The sequence below is a fragment of the Podarcis erhardii genome (assembly GCF_964252035.2).
Source record: "Podarcis erhardii genome assembly, chromosome: 2".
Taxonomy (NCBI): domain Eukaryota; kingdom Metazoa; phylum Chordata; class Lepidosauria; order Squamata; family Lacertidae; genus Podarcis; species Podarcis erhardii.
This window is the reverse complement of record NC_138498.1, coordinates 113948922-113966307: the sequence shown is the minus strand read 5'-3', so window position 1 is coordinate 113966307 and position 17386 is coordinate 113948922. Positions and strand designations below refer to the sequence as shown.

Sequence of the window (17386 nt, the reverse complement as noted above, 5' to 3'; positions counted from 1 at the left end):
GAAGAAAGCTGCTGTGTGATTCAAGGGCTAGTCATTAGAGGTGACTAGTAAGATTGGTACCTCTTTTGGGACATCCTCATTAGAAGCCATGATTGTTTAGTCATATTTGCCAATATGTGATTGAAGCACCCCAAATCACTGCCTCAGTGCGAGAGATGGGAACGAGGCTCATTCCATCAGTTTTGCTGAAAGACCATCTCCGTCACCCATCTCCTGCCCCTGAACTGTTTCTGTGTCAGCTGGTTGTGATAAGAATTACTATTTTAAGAATTGGTGCCTGTTTGTTTCCCCCCCCCTCTTCCCTCCCTGTCTCTTTTCCCAACAGGTGAGGGTCTCCTGCAGATACAATTTTATCCATTCCGAACAATATAGGAATTGGGCCGTTGAGTGTTGTGATAACTGAAACACAGTCAAATATCGCAATTCCCACACATCCGAATTTTGCAATGCAGTTGTCCAGTATTTACAAAAATGCACATATTAAATAAAGGAAGATTTGAGAGCAAAATAATATGCATATATTAAGTTAAAGGTCACCTAAAAGTGAACACATTGTGGAAATAACATATAAAAACACACCGTATTAGGAGAAATTGCTGGCAAAAATGTGTATATTAGTCAAAACCGCATACAAAATGTGCTTACTAGGGGAAATTCGCACCAAAATGCTGAAGGTTTTGTAATGGGTTTTTTTGCAGGTGGGTGAGGGATTGCGAATTGCTGCCAAAATGTGAATTAAATTTAAAACTGGACCGAGGAGAAACTGAGAGAATGGACAGATCCTTATCCCCAGGAAGCGCCCAAAGGCTCTTGAAGCATAGGCTCTGATCCAGAACTTAAGAATTGCACACTTTCACAACACAGGTTGTATGACAGGATGGCTGAAGACTATGGAAAGATAACAAGTGTGTGTGTCTGCGCTACCCCACCAGACCCCTTTCCTCTCCTATCTTCACCCCATCGCAACAACCTACAAGCTGTTTCTCCGCATCTGCCCCACAAACAGGAAGCCTTGTTTTCAACCGGGCCTGAGTGACTAGCAACGAGCATCTTTCAGAGACAAGAGAAACTGCCCTACTTCCCCATCTCTTATCGCCTTCCCCAAAAGGAATTTCATTTCTCTCCACAACTACCACCAACCCACCGGCTTTGCTCAGATGGGCCTCATGGACCTGAAAGCAATTCACTTGATGTTGACTCTGATCACAGGTAACCAAGGCAGGTGTGTTCGATGTTTCACCTTCACAAGGAAAAGCTTTAGGCAAGGGGGCCGGAGAGTCAAGGAAGGGCAGTTCTGATACAGATTTCTAGGGTTGCCAATTCTTTTTAAAAAAATAGTAATTGTGCGCACTGTCTTTTGCTGGCTCTGTTCCTGTGTCTTTAACAGCAGGCATAACAAATGGAAATTAGGTAAGCATTTTTTTTCTCCCCTGACATAATATAATATGACGAGGAAAGCATCACTTACTTACCTTCCTTATGTCTGGCAGCTGTTGGACACAAGAGTAGAGGGTTGTGTGTGTGTGTTTTAACAAAGCCTGCAACTCTAGAATTTGCACTGTGGAATAGATCTGGTGGATGGAATTTGCTTGTACTCAGGCTCTGACTGATCGCTGCTTATTTGGCAACAGGGAAGGAATAATTCATCTGTTCACTGGTTGGGAATTTTTTTTATCTTTTCTTTTATAGTTTGAGTTGATTTCTCAAGTTTTTGTTCTGCTGGAGCTTGCAGGCTACCTGAGGCCGGCGGAGGTCTGGATTGTGTGGGCCGATCGGTGAGGAGCTGGGGCTGGGGGCAGACCCTGGTTTTGGCAGGGCGGAGTGGGACTTGATAAGGCTTTGGAATCTACAGAATTTTAGGGAAGAGGGTTGTTATTTAGAGCATTTATACCTTGCTCTTTGGCTTAAAAGGCCCCCAGAGTGGCTTACGTACAGTCAGTTGAATGAATTTTATTATTTCGGTCACAGACCAGTTCTAGCCCACATACAATATCAAGGAAGTCATAAAACACGATAGGGATACATTTGAATTTGCAGTTAGGTATAACAGGGACAATACAGATATAGCAACAGTTAAAAAAATATATAAATTAAAACTTAGTCTACAGTCAGTTAAACAAGGCAGTCCCTGCCCTTGGGTTTACAATCTAAAAAATGCAAGGTAAAAAGGTAAAGGCCCCCTGGACGGTTAAGTCCAGTTGAAGGCGACTATGGGGTTGCGGCGCTCATCTCGTTTTCAGGTCGAGAGAGCCGACGTTTGTCCCCAAAAATGCAACACACAAGGGAAAAGAGATGGTGAGGGAAGAGGGGGAGAATAGTAATTCTTATCACAACCAGCTAACACAGAAACAGTTCAGGGGCAGGTGATGTCTGGCGGAGATGATGGAGTTACAGATAGGTAGCCGTGTTGGTCTGCCATAGTCAAAACAAAATAAAAAAATTCCTTCCAGTAGCACCTTAAAGACCAACTAAGTTAGTTCTAGGTATGAGCTTTCGTGTGCATGCACACTTCTTCAGATACACATAGATGATGGAATGAGCCTCGTTCCCATCTCTCGCACTGAGGCAGCCCATACAGGTGATTTGGGGTGCTTCAATCACATATTGGCAAATTTTGAGGGTGCACAACAGACCCACTCCCCTCCCACCCACAAAAACTGGACCTTTGGGAAGGTGATGGGGAAAATGTGGGATTATTATCTAACTTCCCTGCGAATAAATCAGGACTTAATGCTCAATAAGCAGGTAATCTAGATGCACCCTCAATAAAGGCACATTGGACAGCAAGGGCTAGAGATAAACATGTACACTGAGCATCCCAGATTACTATTATTTATGTGTGTGTGTATATAATTTTTATTAAGTTTTCTGTTTCACAATTTAAAATATTCATTAAACAACCTTAAAATGTCAGTGATTTCCCTTCCTCTCTTTCCATGGTTCAATCGCATATCGCAAACCCCTGCATATTTTACATTAACTAAACCATTCAGTATTCCATTAATACATCCATCAAAACTTGCTTACACTGTTGAATTTATCTTAATAATGCCAACGTTTTCAAGTATACACAGTTCCCCCCCCATTTATTCAATAAACGTTTTCCGTTCTTCTCTGAGCGTATGTTCTTCTTGTTCTCTTATTCTTTATGTCAGGTTCACAAGCTGCACATATTCCATCAGTTTAAGTTGCTGTTCTTCTTTAGTCGGGACCTCACTCGTTTTCCGTTTTTGGGCTAACGAACCACAGGCCGCAGTACATAAATAGCCTGTTTTGACACCTGGGAATTTCCATCTGAATTATCCCCAACAAAATATTCTGGTTCTTTGTTTTGGAAAAGTACTTTTAAACATTTTTTTCAATTCATTATAAATTATTTCCCAATACTCCCAGATTAAATCCCTGGCATCTCCAGACTGAGTTGGGAAAGATCCCTCTCTCAGATCCTTCTGCTAGTCAGACCTGTTGGTGTGGTGTTAATGGACTACAGTTCCCCTCAAACCTGAATATCGGGCATGTCGGCAGGCGATGAGGAGGATGGAAATTGTGGCCATACAACATTTAGAGGGCTACATGCTCCCTATCCCCGTTTGGGGCAATATTTACCAGGAAGATAGCTGTTGCGTTTCCTCTATGTCTTTTGTTTATTTCTGCAAAAAGCTTTGTCGATTTCACTTCCTTACTTCTGACGGTACCAGTGAAACTGTAAAAAGCCTCCACAGGAGTGAGGAGGAGGGGGAACCAGCAACCCATAATATAGTAGCACAGCTTTCCACCCTGCCAGAGCAAGCCCACCCACGTTCCACCTTTCCTCTCAAAGGAACCCAGGGTGGCAAACGCATCTATAACATTCTTGAAATGTTCTTAAAACAGGTCTAAAAGCATCTTTAAAACAGTCGCATTCTCTCAGCTGACCATTAAATGCAAGAATGTTTCTCAACTCCTGAAAGTCAATAATGAGCGAAAACAAATGCATGTTGTTTTTTTTATTGAGATGTTTTAACCTATGCTGTAAGCTGCTTAGGTATTTGTTGTAAAAATAATTGGTAAATGGTCTATGCAAAACTTACTTATCTCCCTGTGCCGTAAGACCCCATTGGCAGGTTACAGCAGGAAAAACCAACCTGTTACAATGAAACAAGAAAAGTGTAAAAATTGTCAAAAATAGCTTCATATATAAAACGTTTTAAAACAATTCCATATATGAAAACAGAGGCAGACTGGGATAAAGATCTCCACTTAAAAAGGTCTTGTTGGGAGATGAAAGGATTCTGTGGTTGACGACGCTGGCACCTAAATAAAAAACTAAAATAAAAACTATACCAAAATAAAATTGCAACAACAACAAAAAAGCAATATCATAGAATAAGTTTCACCAGATTCAATGGAGTGTGCACCCAAACACCACAAACAGTTGCGTTAATTTCTGTTTTTCTTTTAAATGATATTTTATTAAGTTTTTAACAAGAAAAAGGTTACAAGACAATAAACAAAAAACACAAGAAAAATACAAAAACACAAAAATACAAAAATACAAAAATTTAAATTTAACATAGAAAGAAAAAGAAAGAATAAAAAATAAAAGTCCCTCTTTTTAATTTCTCACCGTTCATTAACTTATTTTCCTGACTTCCTCACATCTCCCTTTTTTGTATTCCATTTAAAAATGAGTTCAGCAAATTCATATCCTCTTAATTTATCCTTAATTATTTTTCCTCACATATTATAGCTTCAAATTTTCATCTAGTATCAATCCATTCTTGCATATTCTTATTCTACCTTATTACTAGAACCACTTCATTTCATTTCAACGTCATCAACATTCAAAAATTTTACAATGTTTCTGTAAATAAATTTTAAATTTCTTCCAATCTTCTTCCACCAACTCTTCTCCCTGGTCTCGGATTCTGCCAGTCATTTCCGCCATTTCCATATAGTCCATTACTTGCATCTGCCATTCTTCCAAGGTGGGTAGGTCTTGTGTCTTCCAATGCTTTGCGATGAGTATTCTTGCTGCTGCTGTAGTGTACATAAAGAAAGTTCTATCCTTCTTTGGCACCAATTGGCCGACCATGCCCAGGAGAAAGGCCTCTGGTTTCTTCAGGAAAGTATATTTAAATACCTTTTTCATTTCATTATAGATCATCTCCCAGAAAGCCTTAATCCTTGGGCACGTCCACCAAAGGTGAAAGAATGTACCTTCAGTTTCTTTACATTTCCAACATTTATTATCGGGCAAATGATAAATTTTTGCAAGCTTGACTGGGGTCATGTACCACCTGTACATCATTTTCATAATATTCTCTCTTAGGGGATTACATGCCGTAAATTTCATACCTGTGGTCCACAACTGCTCCCAGTCAGCAAACATAATGTTATGTCCAATATCTTGTGCCCATTTTATCATAGCAGATTTTACCGTTTCATCCTCAGTATTCCATTTCAACAGCAAGTTATACATTCTGTCTTAGGCTTTGGGTTCTAACAATTCTGTTTCTAATTTTGATTTTTCCACCTGGAAGTCAATTTTTTTATCCAAATTATAGGCCTCCCTTATTTGAAAATAATGAAGCCAGTCTCGCACCTTATCCTTAAGCTTCTCATAACTCTGCAATTTCAGTTTGTCACCCTTCTGTTCCAGAATTTCCCAATATTTTGGCCAATTGGCCTCCATATTAAGTTTTTTTCAGAGCCTTCGCTTCCATAGGTGATAGCCACCTAGGGGTTTTATTTTCAAGTAAGTCTTTGTATTTTATCCAGACATTAAACAGTGCTTTTCTGACAATATGGTTTTTAAATGCCTTATGTGCATTTAAAAGTTTTTTGTACCTTATGTGCATTTAAAAGTTTTTTGTACCTTGCCATACCATAGATATGCATGCCACCCAAAAACATTATCAAAACCTTCTATGTCTAAAATGTCTGTGTTCTCAAGAAGCAGCCATTCTTTCAGCCAGCAAAAAGCTGCTGATTCATAATACAACTTTTTCTTCATGAAGTTCCAAGAAATGTTGTTGAAGGCTTTCTCCGCGTCAACAAATATCAAAACTGCTTTGGTATTAATATTCAATTGAAGCTTTTCTAGAATGTTAATTATATTCCTCGTATTATCAGACAAATGTCTACCCGGGAGAAAGCCAGCTTGGTCTTTATGTATCTCCTCTGTTAATACTTTTTTCAATCTTTTAGCCAAAATATCTGCAAAAAAATTATAATCCACATCAAGCAGTTGCTGTCCAATGTGCCTTTATTGAGGGTGCTTCTATTTATTGAGGTGCTTCTATCGAGGGTGCTTCTAGTTGCGTTAATTTTTGATAGATACATGCAGCTTTGAAATTTGGTGTCACCAAATGCCTGCTTGCCTTTGTATGAAGTTAATGTGGTCCTGATGTTGAGTGAATACAGTGGTACCTCGGTGTGTGTGTTTGTGAGATGGTGTGTTTTTAACCTAGTGTACAGTGGTACCTCGGGTTACAGACGCTTCAAGTTACAGACACCGCTAACCCAGAAATAGTACCTCGGGTGAAGAACTTTGCTTCAGGATGAGAACAGAAATCACGCGGTGGCGGCAGCGGGAGGCCCCATTAGCTAAAGTGGTGCTTCAGGTTAAGAACAGTTTCAGGTTAAGAATGGACCTCCGGAACGAATTAAGTACTTAACCCGAGGTACCACTGTATCTGACATCCCTAGTACATTTAAACCTGAATCCTGACAAGATAGAAATGTTTGGGGGGAACAGGGGGAGCAGCCTGGGCATCATTTTGGACTCCCAGCTGTCCATGGAGGCACAGGTCAATTCTGTGTCCAGGGCGGCTGTCTGCCTGCTCCACCTGCCTGGATTGCCCAGAGAACCATGTTTCAGACATTTTCCAAAAAAAGGAAAAGAAAAAAAAAGATTGCCCAGGATTTTAACTGATTTTATATCTACTGCTTTTTTGTATTATTTTTTTGCTGTTGCTACGATAATTGCTTTGGTTTCTGATGTTTTTGATCTGTTTTATATTTGTTTTATGGTTCTCTTTTTTGTAGGCTATCTTGGAAATCTAGATTAGTAAAATCATGTTAAGGAAACATAGGATGCTGAGAATTGTCGCTCTGTGTGGGGTAAACGACATTTCCCGGTATTCTTTGGTGGTGGAAACGGTGTGTTTTAAATGTATGGTGTATAGGCAGCTGTAAAGATCAGAATGAAATGGCAAGATGGAGTTGGAGTTCTGTATTTGCAGAACTACCATTGAAAAGTGGTTCCGAATCATGATGCATTTCCCCCCCCTTTTTTTGAAAATAGATTTTATTTGATTTTAAAAAATATAAATTAATAACAAAATCAATTACAAATCCATATAAAGAGTGTTATGTACTGAAGTTCTCACCCTGGGCCAGCAGGGGGATACTGTAGATAGTTATGCAAATGAAGGATCGAAAGCGATGTTCAGTGATTGGATAGTTTGTATGCAAATGAAGGATCAAAAGTGACGTTCAGTGATTGGCTAGTTACAGAATATGGTTACTGTTGCATTCTAGTGGAGCTCTATATAAGCAGGCTGACTGAGCTCCTCAGTTCAGTTCTGTTCCAGCTTACAAATAAAGAGCTGCTTTGAAAGAATCGCTGTGTCGTCTGATATGTTCGCCCACAACTTAACAAAGAGATTGCTCTGAATCTCAAGACACAACTTAACAAAGAGATTGCTCTGAATCTCCCCTCCATGGGTCCAAATGTCAACATTTACAACTGCTTATCAATCTCTTATCCACATTTTTTTTTAAAAAAAATCCACCTGAGTTATCCATAGTCTTTGTTACCTTACAAGTGAGATTAAAGTCCTGCTATTGTTTTCATCTGCTCGCAATGGTCTCCTAAATAAATTATAAAATTTCCCATTCTTTTTAAAAGTTCGTGTCCTCTTGGTTCCTGAACTTTCCACTTAATTTTGCCATTTCTGCATGGTCCATCAACTTGGTTTGCCATTCTTAGCTGGTCGGGACTGTTTCTTCTTCCCATCTCTGGGCTAAGAACATCCATGCAGCAGTTGTCGCATACATAAAAAGTATTTTCTGAACCTATGGAATCTTGGTAGAACTTCCTGACAGTAAGAGCTGTTCGACAGTGGAATTTGCTGCCAAGGAGTGTGGTGGAGTCTCCTTCTTTGGAGGTCTTTAAGCAGAGGCTTGACAACCATATGTCAGGAGTGCTCTGATGGTGTTTCCTGCTTGGCAGGGGGTTGGACTCCATGGCCCTTGTGGTCTCTTCCAACTCTATGATTCTATGATTCTATGGTACCTATAATTCCTAATAAAAACGAATAACGTTGCATTTTAAAAGTCTGGAGCAAAATCAAAATCTGTTTTTTAAATTTTTTTTAAAGGGGATTTAGAGCCCCATGGGATCTTGCAGAGAGAGGCACCTGACTTTTGTAAGAATAACTATACAACCTTTAGAAGACACCAGAAGGCAGCCTTGTATGGGAAAGCTTTTTTAAAAAAATGTTTAATATTTTATTGTGTTTTTATATATCTTGGAAGCCTCCCAGAGTGGCTGGGGCAACCCAGTCAGATGAGTGGGATATAACAACAACAACAACAACAACAACAACAACAACAACAACAACAACAATAGTTGTTGTTAAACAACAACAACAACAACAATAATAATAGTTGTTGTTAAATAGGAAGTCCCTATCTGGATTCTACCAAATGAATAAACAAATGAGGTCAGAGTAAAAGCAGCTCTTGAGGCAGCATCCTGTGTTCCTAACAGTTCCTCAAACTCATATATATATATTTAGTGCTGCAGGGGAACTTCCATTACGTACGGAACAGAGAAGTCCACGACAACACACGGCCAGGCTTGTAAAACTGCGAAGCAAGGGATAGTTTCAGAACAAAAATAAAAGTGAGCCCGTGATGTGTGGCCATTTGAAATAGGTGGCTTAAATTACGGTGAGGGATTTAAGCCACAGATAACCGTGAGGGAGGGGAGAACAGGAAGGTGTCTAAGATGAAAGCTGCTGTGTGGCCCAATAGACTAGTCGTTTGTGGTGACTAGCGAGGCTCTGATGGGAGGAAGTATTCCTCTGAGTGACATTTGCTGGGAAACTCAAGGGGGCAGTGCGCTCTTGTGCTCAGGTCTTGCTTTCACGCTTCCCAGGGGATTTGGGTGGCCGTTGTGAGAACAAAATGGTGGACTGAAGGACCACTGGCCTGATCCCTCCTCTTCCACCACACCAAAAACAGGTTGGTGGTAGCTAGGAGCTGGTATCGCCTCCCCAATCAGTCAAACATCTTTATATTTGAAATACTTTATTGTCACTTGTACAACTTGTAAAGGTAAAGGCAAAGGGACCCCTGACCATTAGGTCCAGTCATGGCTGACTCTGGGGTTGCGGCGCTCATCTCACTTTACTGGTCGAGGGAGCCGGCATACAGCTTCCGGGTCATGTGGCCAGCATGACTAAGCCGCTTCTGGCAAACCAGAGCAGCGCACGGAAACACTGTTTACCTTCCCGCCAGAGCGGTACCTATTTATCTACTTGCACTACTGCTAGGTTGGCAGGAGCAGGGACCGAATAACGGGAGCTCGCCCCGTTGTGGGGATTCGAACCACTGACCTTCTGATCAGCAAGTCCTAGGCTCTATGGTTTACAGTGAGATTACATGAGCATCCCCCACTCAGCTCTCTTAATTCCCCTCGTTTACTGACGCTCACCCACCAAACCCTGTTGTTATATTTTCATTCAGCAGCCTAACAGCCCATGGATAGAAGCTGTTCTTTACCCTGTTGGTGGGACTAATCATGTTTTTATATCTTCTGCCTGAGGGCACGAGATCAAGAAAGTGCCGGCCAGGGTGTGAATCATCCCTGAGAATTTTCCTCGCTCTCCTGAGGCAATGTTCTTCCGCTGTTTCATCTAGCGGATTCACGGGACAGCCCATAATATATTGTGCTGTATTCACCACCCTCTGCAGGCACTTCCTATCAGTTGATGTCAAACCAGCTTACCACACCGTGATGCAGTATGAAAGGACACTTTCTATTGTTGACCGGTAGAAGGAGATCATCAAACGTTGATTGGCATCGTTCTTCCGCAATACTCTGAGGAGATGGAGTCTCTGTTGGGCTTTCTTAACCACCTGGGTTGTATTTATTTTCCAAGTAAGGTCTTCACTGAGATAAACTCAGCTGTTAGATAACAAAATACAGAGCTGGTTATCACTTCAATCGATACCCACACAATACATTCCCAAGGCTTCCTTTTATTGAGACAAGCTGCTGCATGGGATTCAGTTCTGCTTCCGGCCTTCCAAATTTCCTGCACCCCCTTTCAAGGCTAAAATGATCCAAATGAGCCAAAGACAGACCTACAGAGAGGGAAAGAAAAGCAGGGATAGATTGCACATGGTTGCTTTCTTTACGCACGTTTGCCTTTTTACCGTCAAACAGGAAGTTGGTTGACTACTTCCCCTCACATAACATTGTCCAACAGCCTGCCCACATGCGCCATCCTCATGTCATGATTGCAAACTACTTCCACAAACCCAAATTCGGCAACAGCTACATGGAACGGAATGGGATGTGTTTTGAGTGTGTGTGTGTGTGTGTGTGTGTGTGGCCTTGCTAATATCCCCCTTCACAAAAAAATGAATCCCACACAAACCCAGTCTGGATGTGTGATCCTGCACGAAACAGTAAAAGCGCGCAGATTCCTAATAATAGGACATTCCATCAGCGAAAGGATTTCTGCATGGGCAACAGGACATTCTCCCCCTTTCCTCCCCTCATGCATCCCTCAATCTGTTTCAGGGGTACTGTTCTGGTCTGTCCAACACTCTGAAGATTTTAGCAGGGCATGGGGTGCATGCGCTGGGAGGTGGGGAGTCCCATTGTAGAAGAGGAGTTATTATCATTATACAGTCGTACCTTAGAAGTCAAACGGAATCCGTTCCGGAAGTCCATTCGACTTCCAAAATGTTCAGAAACCAAAGTGTGGCTTCTGATTGGCTGCAGAAGCCCCATAAGCCCCATTGGACGCTCACCTTCTAAAAACAGTTCGCAAACCGGAGCAAGCACTCACTTCTAGGTTTGCGGCATTCAGGAGCCAAAACGTTTGAGAACTAAGCTGTTTGAAAACAAAGGTACGACTGCAGTTGTTTTTAAATTTATGAGTTGCTTCCTATGAGGCATCTTTAAGTGATTTCACAATACAATTAAAACATATATAAAACGATTGCATATATAAAAACGAACGCCATTATGAAATGCAAAAAAAAAAAAAAAAAAGGGTGAAAGAATTGCATGCAGAAAAGCAACAGTTCAAATTTCAATCCAGATTCCTACTTGGATTTTTTTTAGAAAAAAAATAATTCTCCATAATAATAATTCTCAATGTTTGTATGCCACATTCAACCTGTTGAAAGAGCATTGTGTAAATAATCTCAGAAAGGCTGAACGAAACCTGAGTGCCCGGCAATCCAGCCTTGTAAACAAGCCCACAAACCTTTCTAGCATGCAGAAATATTTACTACCCTGCTAAGAGACTCATTTTCTACCTCCATAAGAAGATAAGCCTTCCTCTGAAGCCAGAATAGGGAAGAAAGGCCAACAGCCTCTTAGGATTGTGTATGGTTGTTTTTGTTTTTGTTGTTGTTGTTGTTGTTGTTGTTGTGTGTGTATGCATGCTTTGCAGGCAGATTGGCCGGGGTGCAATGCTCAGCAACTTCAGAGAGGTCTGGTAGAGACCCCAATCTGAAAGCCTGGACAGTTGTTGAAATATACTCGGAGTCGAGAGTGGATTTCATGCTCTTTATTCAGCTCATAGCGGTGAGGAGGAATGAAAGTTACCCCAAAGTATCTGCTTTATATACATTATTTATACAATGGGTCGCACGTGATTGGCTAATTCCGGAATTCTACTGTAAGCCAATCAGGTTGTGGATTCACTTCCACCTGGAGCTGGATTGGGTGGCTCCTGCGGACCACTCATACTGCTGCATTTTTCTAGGACCAATCAGGCTGCTGCATTCTGAATCCTATTGTTCTAGGACCAATCAGACTGCTGCATTTTGGATCCTATTCAACTCAGTACATAACAGCTGTAAATACTGCTGAGCCAGATGAACCAACACCCTCCCTCGGTAAAAGGGAGATTTCTGTGTCCCTTTAGTAACCAGGTGAGTGATTAAATACAAGGCTGTTTTGACCTAAAATTTGGCAGAAGGGAGACGACTGAGGAGAAGCACAAAGACGATTGCACAGAGAGACTGTAAGCCAAGACCAGCATGGCGTACGATTGGGGACGATGAGAATTGCCGTCCAGCCATTGGAGCTGTGTGGGGTGGGACACCTGCCTTACCCCCTGACTCTTCCATCTTTGTTCTTCTAGCTTCCCAGGCTCAACAACTCCTCATGGTCTCCCAGCCCAGCTCAGCAGAAGGCACGGAAGGCGGTTCCGTCACCTTGCACTGTTCCTACAACTCCACCTCAGAGCCCAAGGTTGGGAGCTTCCGGTGGGTGAAGGAGCCAGGGGTGGAGGTCAGAAAGACCACCTGGGAATTCATGGGAAGGGTGAGTCCCACCTCGGAGCAGGCCTTCCTCTTGGGGAGAAGAGCCGACATAGAGATACGGGATCTGAGACATTATGACTCAGGGGTGTATCGATGCGTGGTGAAGATCCCTGGATTCCAGGAGACTTCGGGGGACGGGACTGAGCTTCACGTGCTTAGAGAAGACCTGAAAGGTAAGCTGATGGGAAATCTAGGAGGCCTGACTTTTGTATGGGTGGATTGTATTGTCCAATTCAGGCTCCCAGTCTGGTGCCTCAGATCAAGCTGACCTGAATAGCTTTTGGTAGTCTGTAATTCTGAGAACCGGCAGTGAAAGTGAATAATAATAAAAATATTTATACGCCACCCATCTGGCTGGGTTTCCCCACCATTCCGGATGACTCCCAACAGAATATTAAAAACACAACAAAACAGAGATGGAGTTGTTAGATACTGAAGGTAAAAACTTATCTAAAATGTACAAGCTTTTGCTGGAGTGGCACACGAAAGATGAGTAAGTTAAATCGGTGATGATAGATTGGGCAAGAGATTTAGGACATAATATAATGTTTGAGGATTGGGAAAGAGTGTGGAAGAAAGGGGTGAAGTTCACCGCATGTACTTTGTTAAAGGAAAATATTATGAAGATGATGTATAGATGGTATTTGACTCCTGTAAAATTAGCAAAGATGTATCATAATTGTGATAATACATGTTGGAAATGTAAAGAAAAGGAAGGAACATTCTTTCATATGTGGTGGACCTGCCCCAAGGTGAAAGACTTCTGGGAAAAGATTTATAATGAATTGAAAAAAATGTTGAAATATATATTTATAAAGAAACCAGAGGCCTTTCTTCTTGGAATAACAGGTTCAGAATTGCCCAAGAAAGATGTTAATCTATTTTTGTATGCCACAACTGCGGCTCATATTTTGTTAGCCAGAAAGTAGAAAACTCAAGAATTACCAACAGTAGAAGATTGGCAGATGAAGATGATGGACTTTATGGAGCTAACCGATCTAACCGGAAGAGTCAGCGACCAGAAGGAGGAGGAACACCACGAAGAATGGAAGAAATTTAATGATTATTTAGCTAAATTTGTTAAGCTAAAATAACTGGAAATAGCGTCCAGATACTTAATGGGCTTAGGATTGTATTTATGTTAATTTTCAATAAGGTTATGATTTATGTTTGTTATGTTTTGTTTGTTTTATGTTTTTGTTTGTCGCTGATATTGTAAAAACTAATAAAATTTTTGCAAAAATAAATAAATAAAAACACAACAAAACAGTCACTCTGGGCGGCTTCTACAAAGACCAAAAATACATTAAGATGTCACACATTAAAAACTTCCCTAAACAGTGTTGCCTTCAAATGTCTTCTAAAAGTCAGATAGTTGCTTATTTCCTTGACATCTGGTGGGAGGGCGTTCCACAGGGCGGGCGCCACTACCGAGAAGGCCCTCTGTCTGGTTCCCTGTAACCTCATTTCTCGCAATGAGGGAACCACCAGAAGGCCCTCAGAGCTAGACCACAGTGTCCAGGCTGAACGATGGGGGTGGAGATGCTCCTTCAGGTATACTCGGCAGAGGCTGTTTAGGGCTTTAAAGGTCAGCACCAACACCTTGAATAGTGCTCAGAAACGTACTGGGTGTCAATGTAGGTCTTTCAGGACCAGTGTTATATGGTCTTGATTATATGTCTTTGTGTTCCCCTGTCTTAACCCATTCTCCTGTGTTTGGAATCTTCCAGGGTCTAATTCTGCACCACAACAGGATACCATGGTCCTCATATGGCTTCTCCTGCGTGCTGTCCTCTGTACCTTTGGAATTACAACCACTGCTTTGTTGACACGTCTTTATTATGGGAAGAGATGTGAGTAACCCTCAGACCCCCCCCCCCTGCAGAAGCTGGCATTTTCTGGACCATAGAGAGAGTCAGAAGGGGAAAGGGGCAACCGATACCAGTACACTTAGGGATCCGCAGAGTTTGCACATCATGCGCGTGACAGACCTCAGCAACTCAGCATTTTGGCTAATCTACTTTATTTACATATAAACACACACGGAGCACTGCAACATGGCTCCCTCTCTCTCTAGCATCAGACAGCAAAGAGAAAAAGAACCAAGGACAATAGTCCCACTTCACGGAACACAGTAACACAAACATCCTTCTTCAGATACACTGAAACAGAAGTTTCCAGACCCTTCTATAGGTACTACTGGAAGGAATTTGTTTTGTTTTGACTATGGCAGACCAACACGGCTACCTATCTGTAACAAACATCCTGTCTCCGTCACTTCCCACTCTGTGGAATGAAAACATACACCGTCATGTGATAGACAACAATCCCATGACTGCAATCATAGAGCAGGAATTCTAACACTAGCCAGCCTACTCAGTCTCAGTTCTGAATCCATTCAGGGGAAGGCTAATGCTTAATTAGGGTTTTAAAAAATTGCAAAACTGCATGCCCCTCCTGGTCAGGAAAGAAGGGTTGACTGAAGACCTTCATTAGGAACAAGAGGGCAATAAATATCTACATTGGGATCTTCTGCCCCTGTGGATCTTGCTGCCTGAGGCAGTCCCCTCGCCTTGTCTCATGGGTGGGATGGCACTGGTGAGTGGTGCTGCTTCATAACCAGATGGGCAAGAAAAGGCTATTCATACTAACTCAGGCCAGGCCAGACAACTAAGCCAGGTGGTGGCAGGGCAGCTCTGAGAGAGAGAGGACTGCTCTGCAGGCCTCGGTGGGGAGTTGTAGGTGGCAGCAACAAATCTGTGGGATCTCTGGTGCGCTGGAACATCCATTTCCACCCCCCTGGATTTCAGCTGTGTGGGGCAGATGGGTGTGGCTTGGCCAAAATGGCCCATAGGCCAAATGGGAAGTTCTCATGCACCTCAATTTGATACTTCCTTCTTGCGCATGTGTCAGGTGTTGTTGTTTTGGTTGTGTCAGGCTGCGCACTTAGAAAACCAGTCTGCTAATAGTTACCTCTTTTCTTCCTTATTCTAGCTCCACAAAACAGGCCATTGCACCGCAGACAGAACAAATATAAAGCAACAAGCAGGAATTGACAACAGCAGCAGAGGCAGCTACAAAACCCATGACCCATTCTCTATTCCTTTCCCCCTTCAATCCAGTAGAACTCGTCCTCCCCTTTATAATCTGAGGACCTTCATCAACAGAGCAGAATTAACCCTTCTGTAGACTCCTCTGCTACTGAGCAAACCTAATACAGGCTGAATTTGATGTTATAGTTTCAGTAATTGTATTGCTAGACTATCCTTGGATGTCCCAACCTAATAGACAATACTGACAATTCCTGCTAAGGATCCGACATTCTTCTTCTTTGGCGATCACTCGTAACTGAGTAAAATTGTCTTCCATGAACAATGAGTTTTAACAATGAGTCCGTAAGTGACTGTGGTGGCCAATTCTGGATCCACACGTCCTTCCACAGTGGGGACATTGGTTTCTGGGCGGGAGATGATCACAGTGTGGATTTGCCAAGCATGTCTTCCTCTTAGCACGTTTCTCCCTTTTATCCTGAGTTCGAGTGTCTTCAAAGCCCATGACACCTTTGGTAAAGGCTGTGCTCTTTAGGGGTACAGAGAACACCTATCTGAGTCTTCCAACTGGACCAGATTTTTCCTGAGTTTCTCCCCCTCCCCCCCCAACCCATGCCCTGGAAAAATCCTGAGCAAATCTGAGGAGATCTTCAGAACACTCAGCCATCTCTACTGATAGCACAAATTTGTCATGTGCGTGCATGTGATTGTTGAAGGGTGGGATGTAAACACCATGAATAAACAAACAAACACGACATAATTGTTCTAAGAAATTATGTTAGCAATAGAGATGACAAGCCCTGCAAGGTTCTCCATAGAGTGGATTGAGATTTTATTTGATTCCACTGTCCTCAACAAAATTTTGGGAAACCTCGGGGGGGGGGGGGAATACAGTTGAATCTGAGGGCTCAGAAAGGTAAGGCCCTGCCCCTTAATGGAGCCTGTCATTGACGTTTCCCAATGTCACAATGCCCCGAGTGATGACAAAGCACTGTGGGAAGTTTAAAATGGTGGCTTTTAGCTGCCTGGAGTTGCCACTGGGGGGAGGTGATGGAAGAAAGGGGCACTTTGCTGACGGCCCCTCACAACTGCAGTTGCTTCCTGCTCAGTAGCTATGGTTGTTTTTTCTTAAAGGCAGGCCATTCACTGCAAGGTTCCTTAGGGCCCCTCCAGATGACATGCTTATTCCACTTTCATCCTGAGTTATTTGAGTTCAGCCTACACTTGGGTAGGACCCTGGCAGAGACACATGCCCGACTAGCATGTTCCCTCCCTCCTGGTGGATCATTCGGCAGCTTCAAAAGCTTTCTTCAGCCCGACCATCACAGCGACCGGCACCGGCACACTTAGGGATCCGCAGAGTTTGCGCACCTTGCGTGACAGACCTCAGCAACTCAGCATTTTGGCTAATCTACTTTATTTACATATAAACACACACGGAGCACTGCAACATGGCTCCCTCTCTCTCTAGCATCAGACAGCAAAGAGAAAAAGAACAAAGGACAATAGTCCCACTTCACGGAACACAGCAACACAAACATCCCATCTCCATCACTTCCCACTCTGTGGCGTCAAAACACACACCGTCATGTGATAGGCAAAAATCCCATGACTGCAATCAGGGAGCAGGAATTCTAACAGGTTAGACTCCTACTGAATGTTCATGGGGAGGTTATATGTTGAGCATCTGTCCTGATTTGCTTGCGGGATATGTGTTTATATATCTTCCCATTGACTCAGCCATTCATCCTGCACTTTTTGTGCATTTCCTACAT

General features: G+C 42.4%; 1 protein-coding gene across 1 annotated transcript; it reads left to right on the top strand.

Annotated features, from left to right (window-relative positions):
* The first annotated feature begins 1043 nt into the window (after window positions 1-1043).
* On the top strand, window positions 1044-16937 carry LOC309337245 (natural cytotoxicity triggering receptor 3-like). Its single transcript, XM_081854006.1, has 4 exons — window positions 1044-1209; window positions 12381-12734; window positions 14292-14414; window positions 15556-16937. The coding sequence occupies exons 1-4, from the start codon at window positions 1158-1160 to the stop codon at window positions 15615-15617; spliced, it is 591 nt and encodes a 196-aa protein (XP_081710132.1). The 5' UTR covers window positions 1044-1157; the 3' UTR covers window positions 15618-16937.
* Window positions 16938-17386: the final 449 nt, after the last annotated feature.

What these genes read in the sequence shown, in the direction of transcription:
- LOC309337245 (XM_081854006.1), top strand. Translation starts at nt 1,158, where the DNA reads ATGGGCCTCATGGACCTGAAAGCAATTCACTTGATGTTGACTCTGATC. An exon ending in GATGTTGACTCTGATCACAG is followed by an intron (nt 1,210 to 12,380) that starts GTAACCAAGGCA and finishes TTGTTCTTCTAG; the next exon opens with CTTCCCAGGCTCAACAACTC. An exon ending in TCTTTATTATGGGAAGAGAT is followed by an intron (nt 14,415 to 15,555) that starts GTGAGTAACCCT and finishes TCCTTATTCTAG; the next exon opens with CTCCACAAAACAGGCCATTG.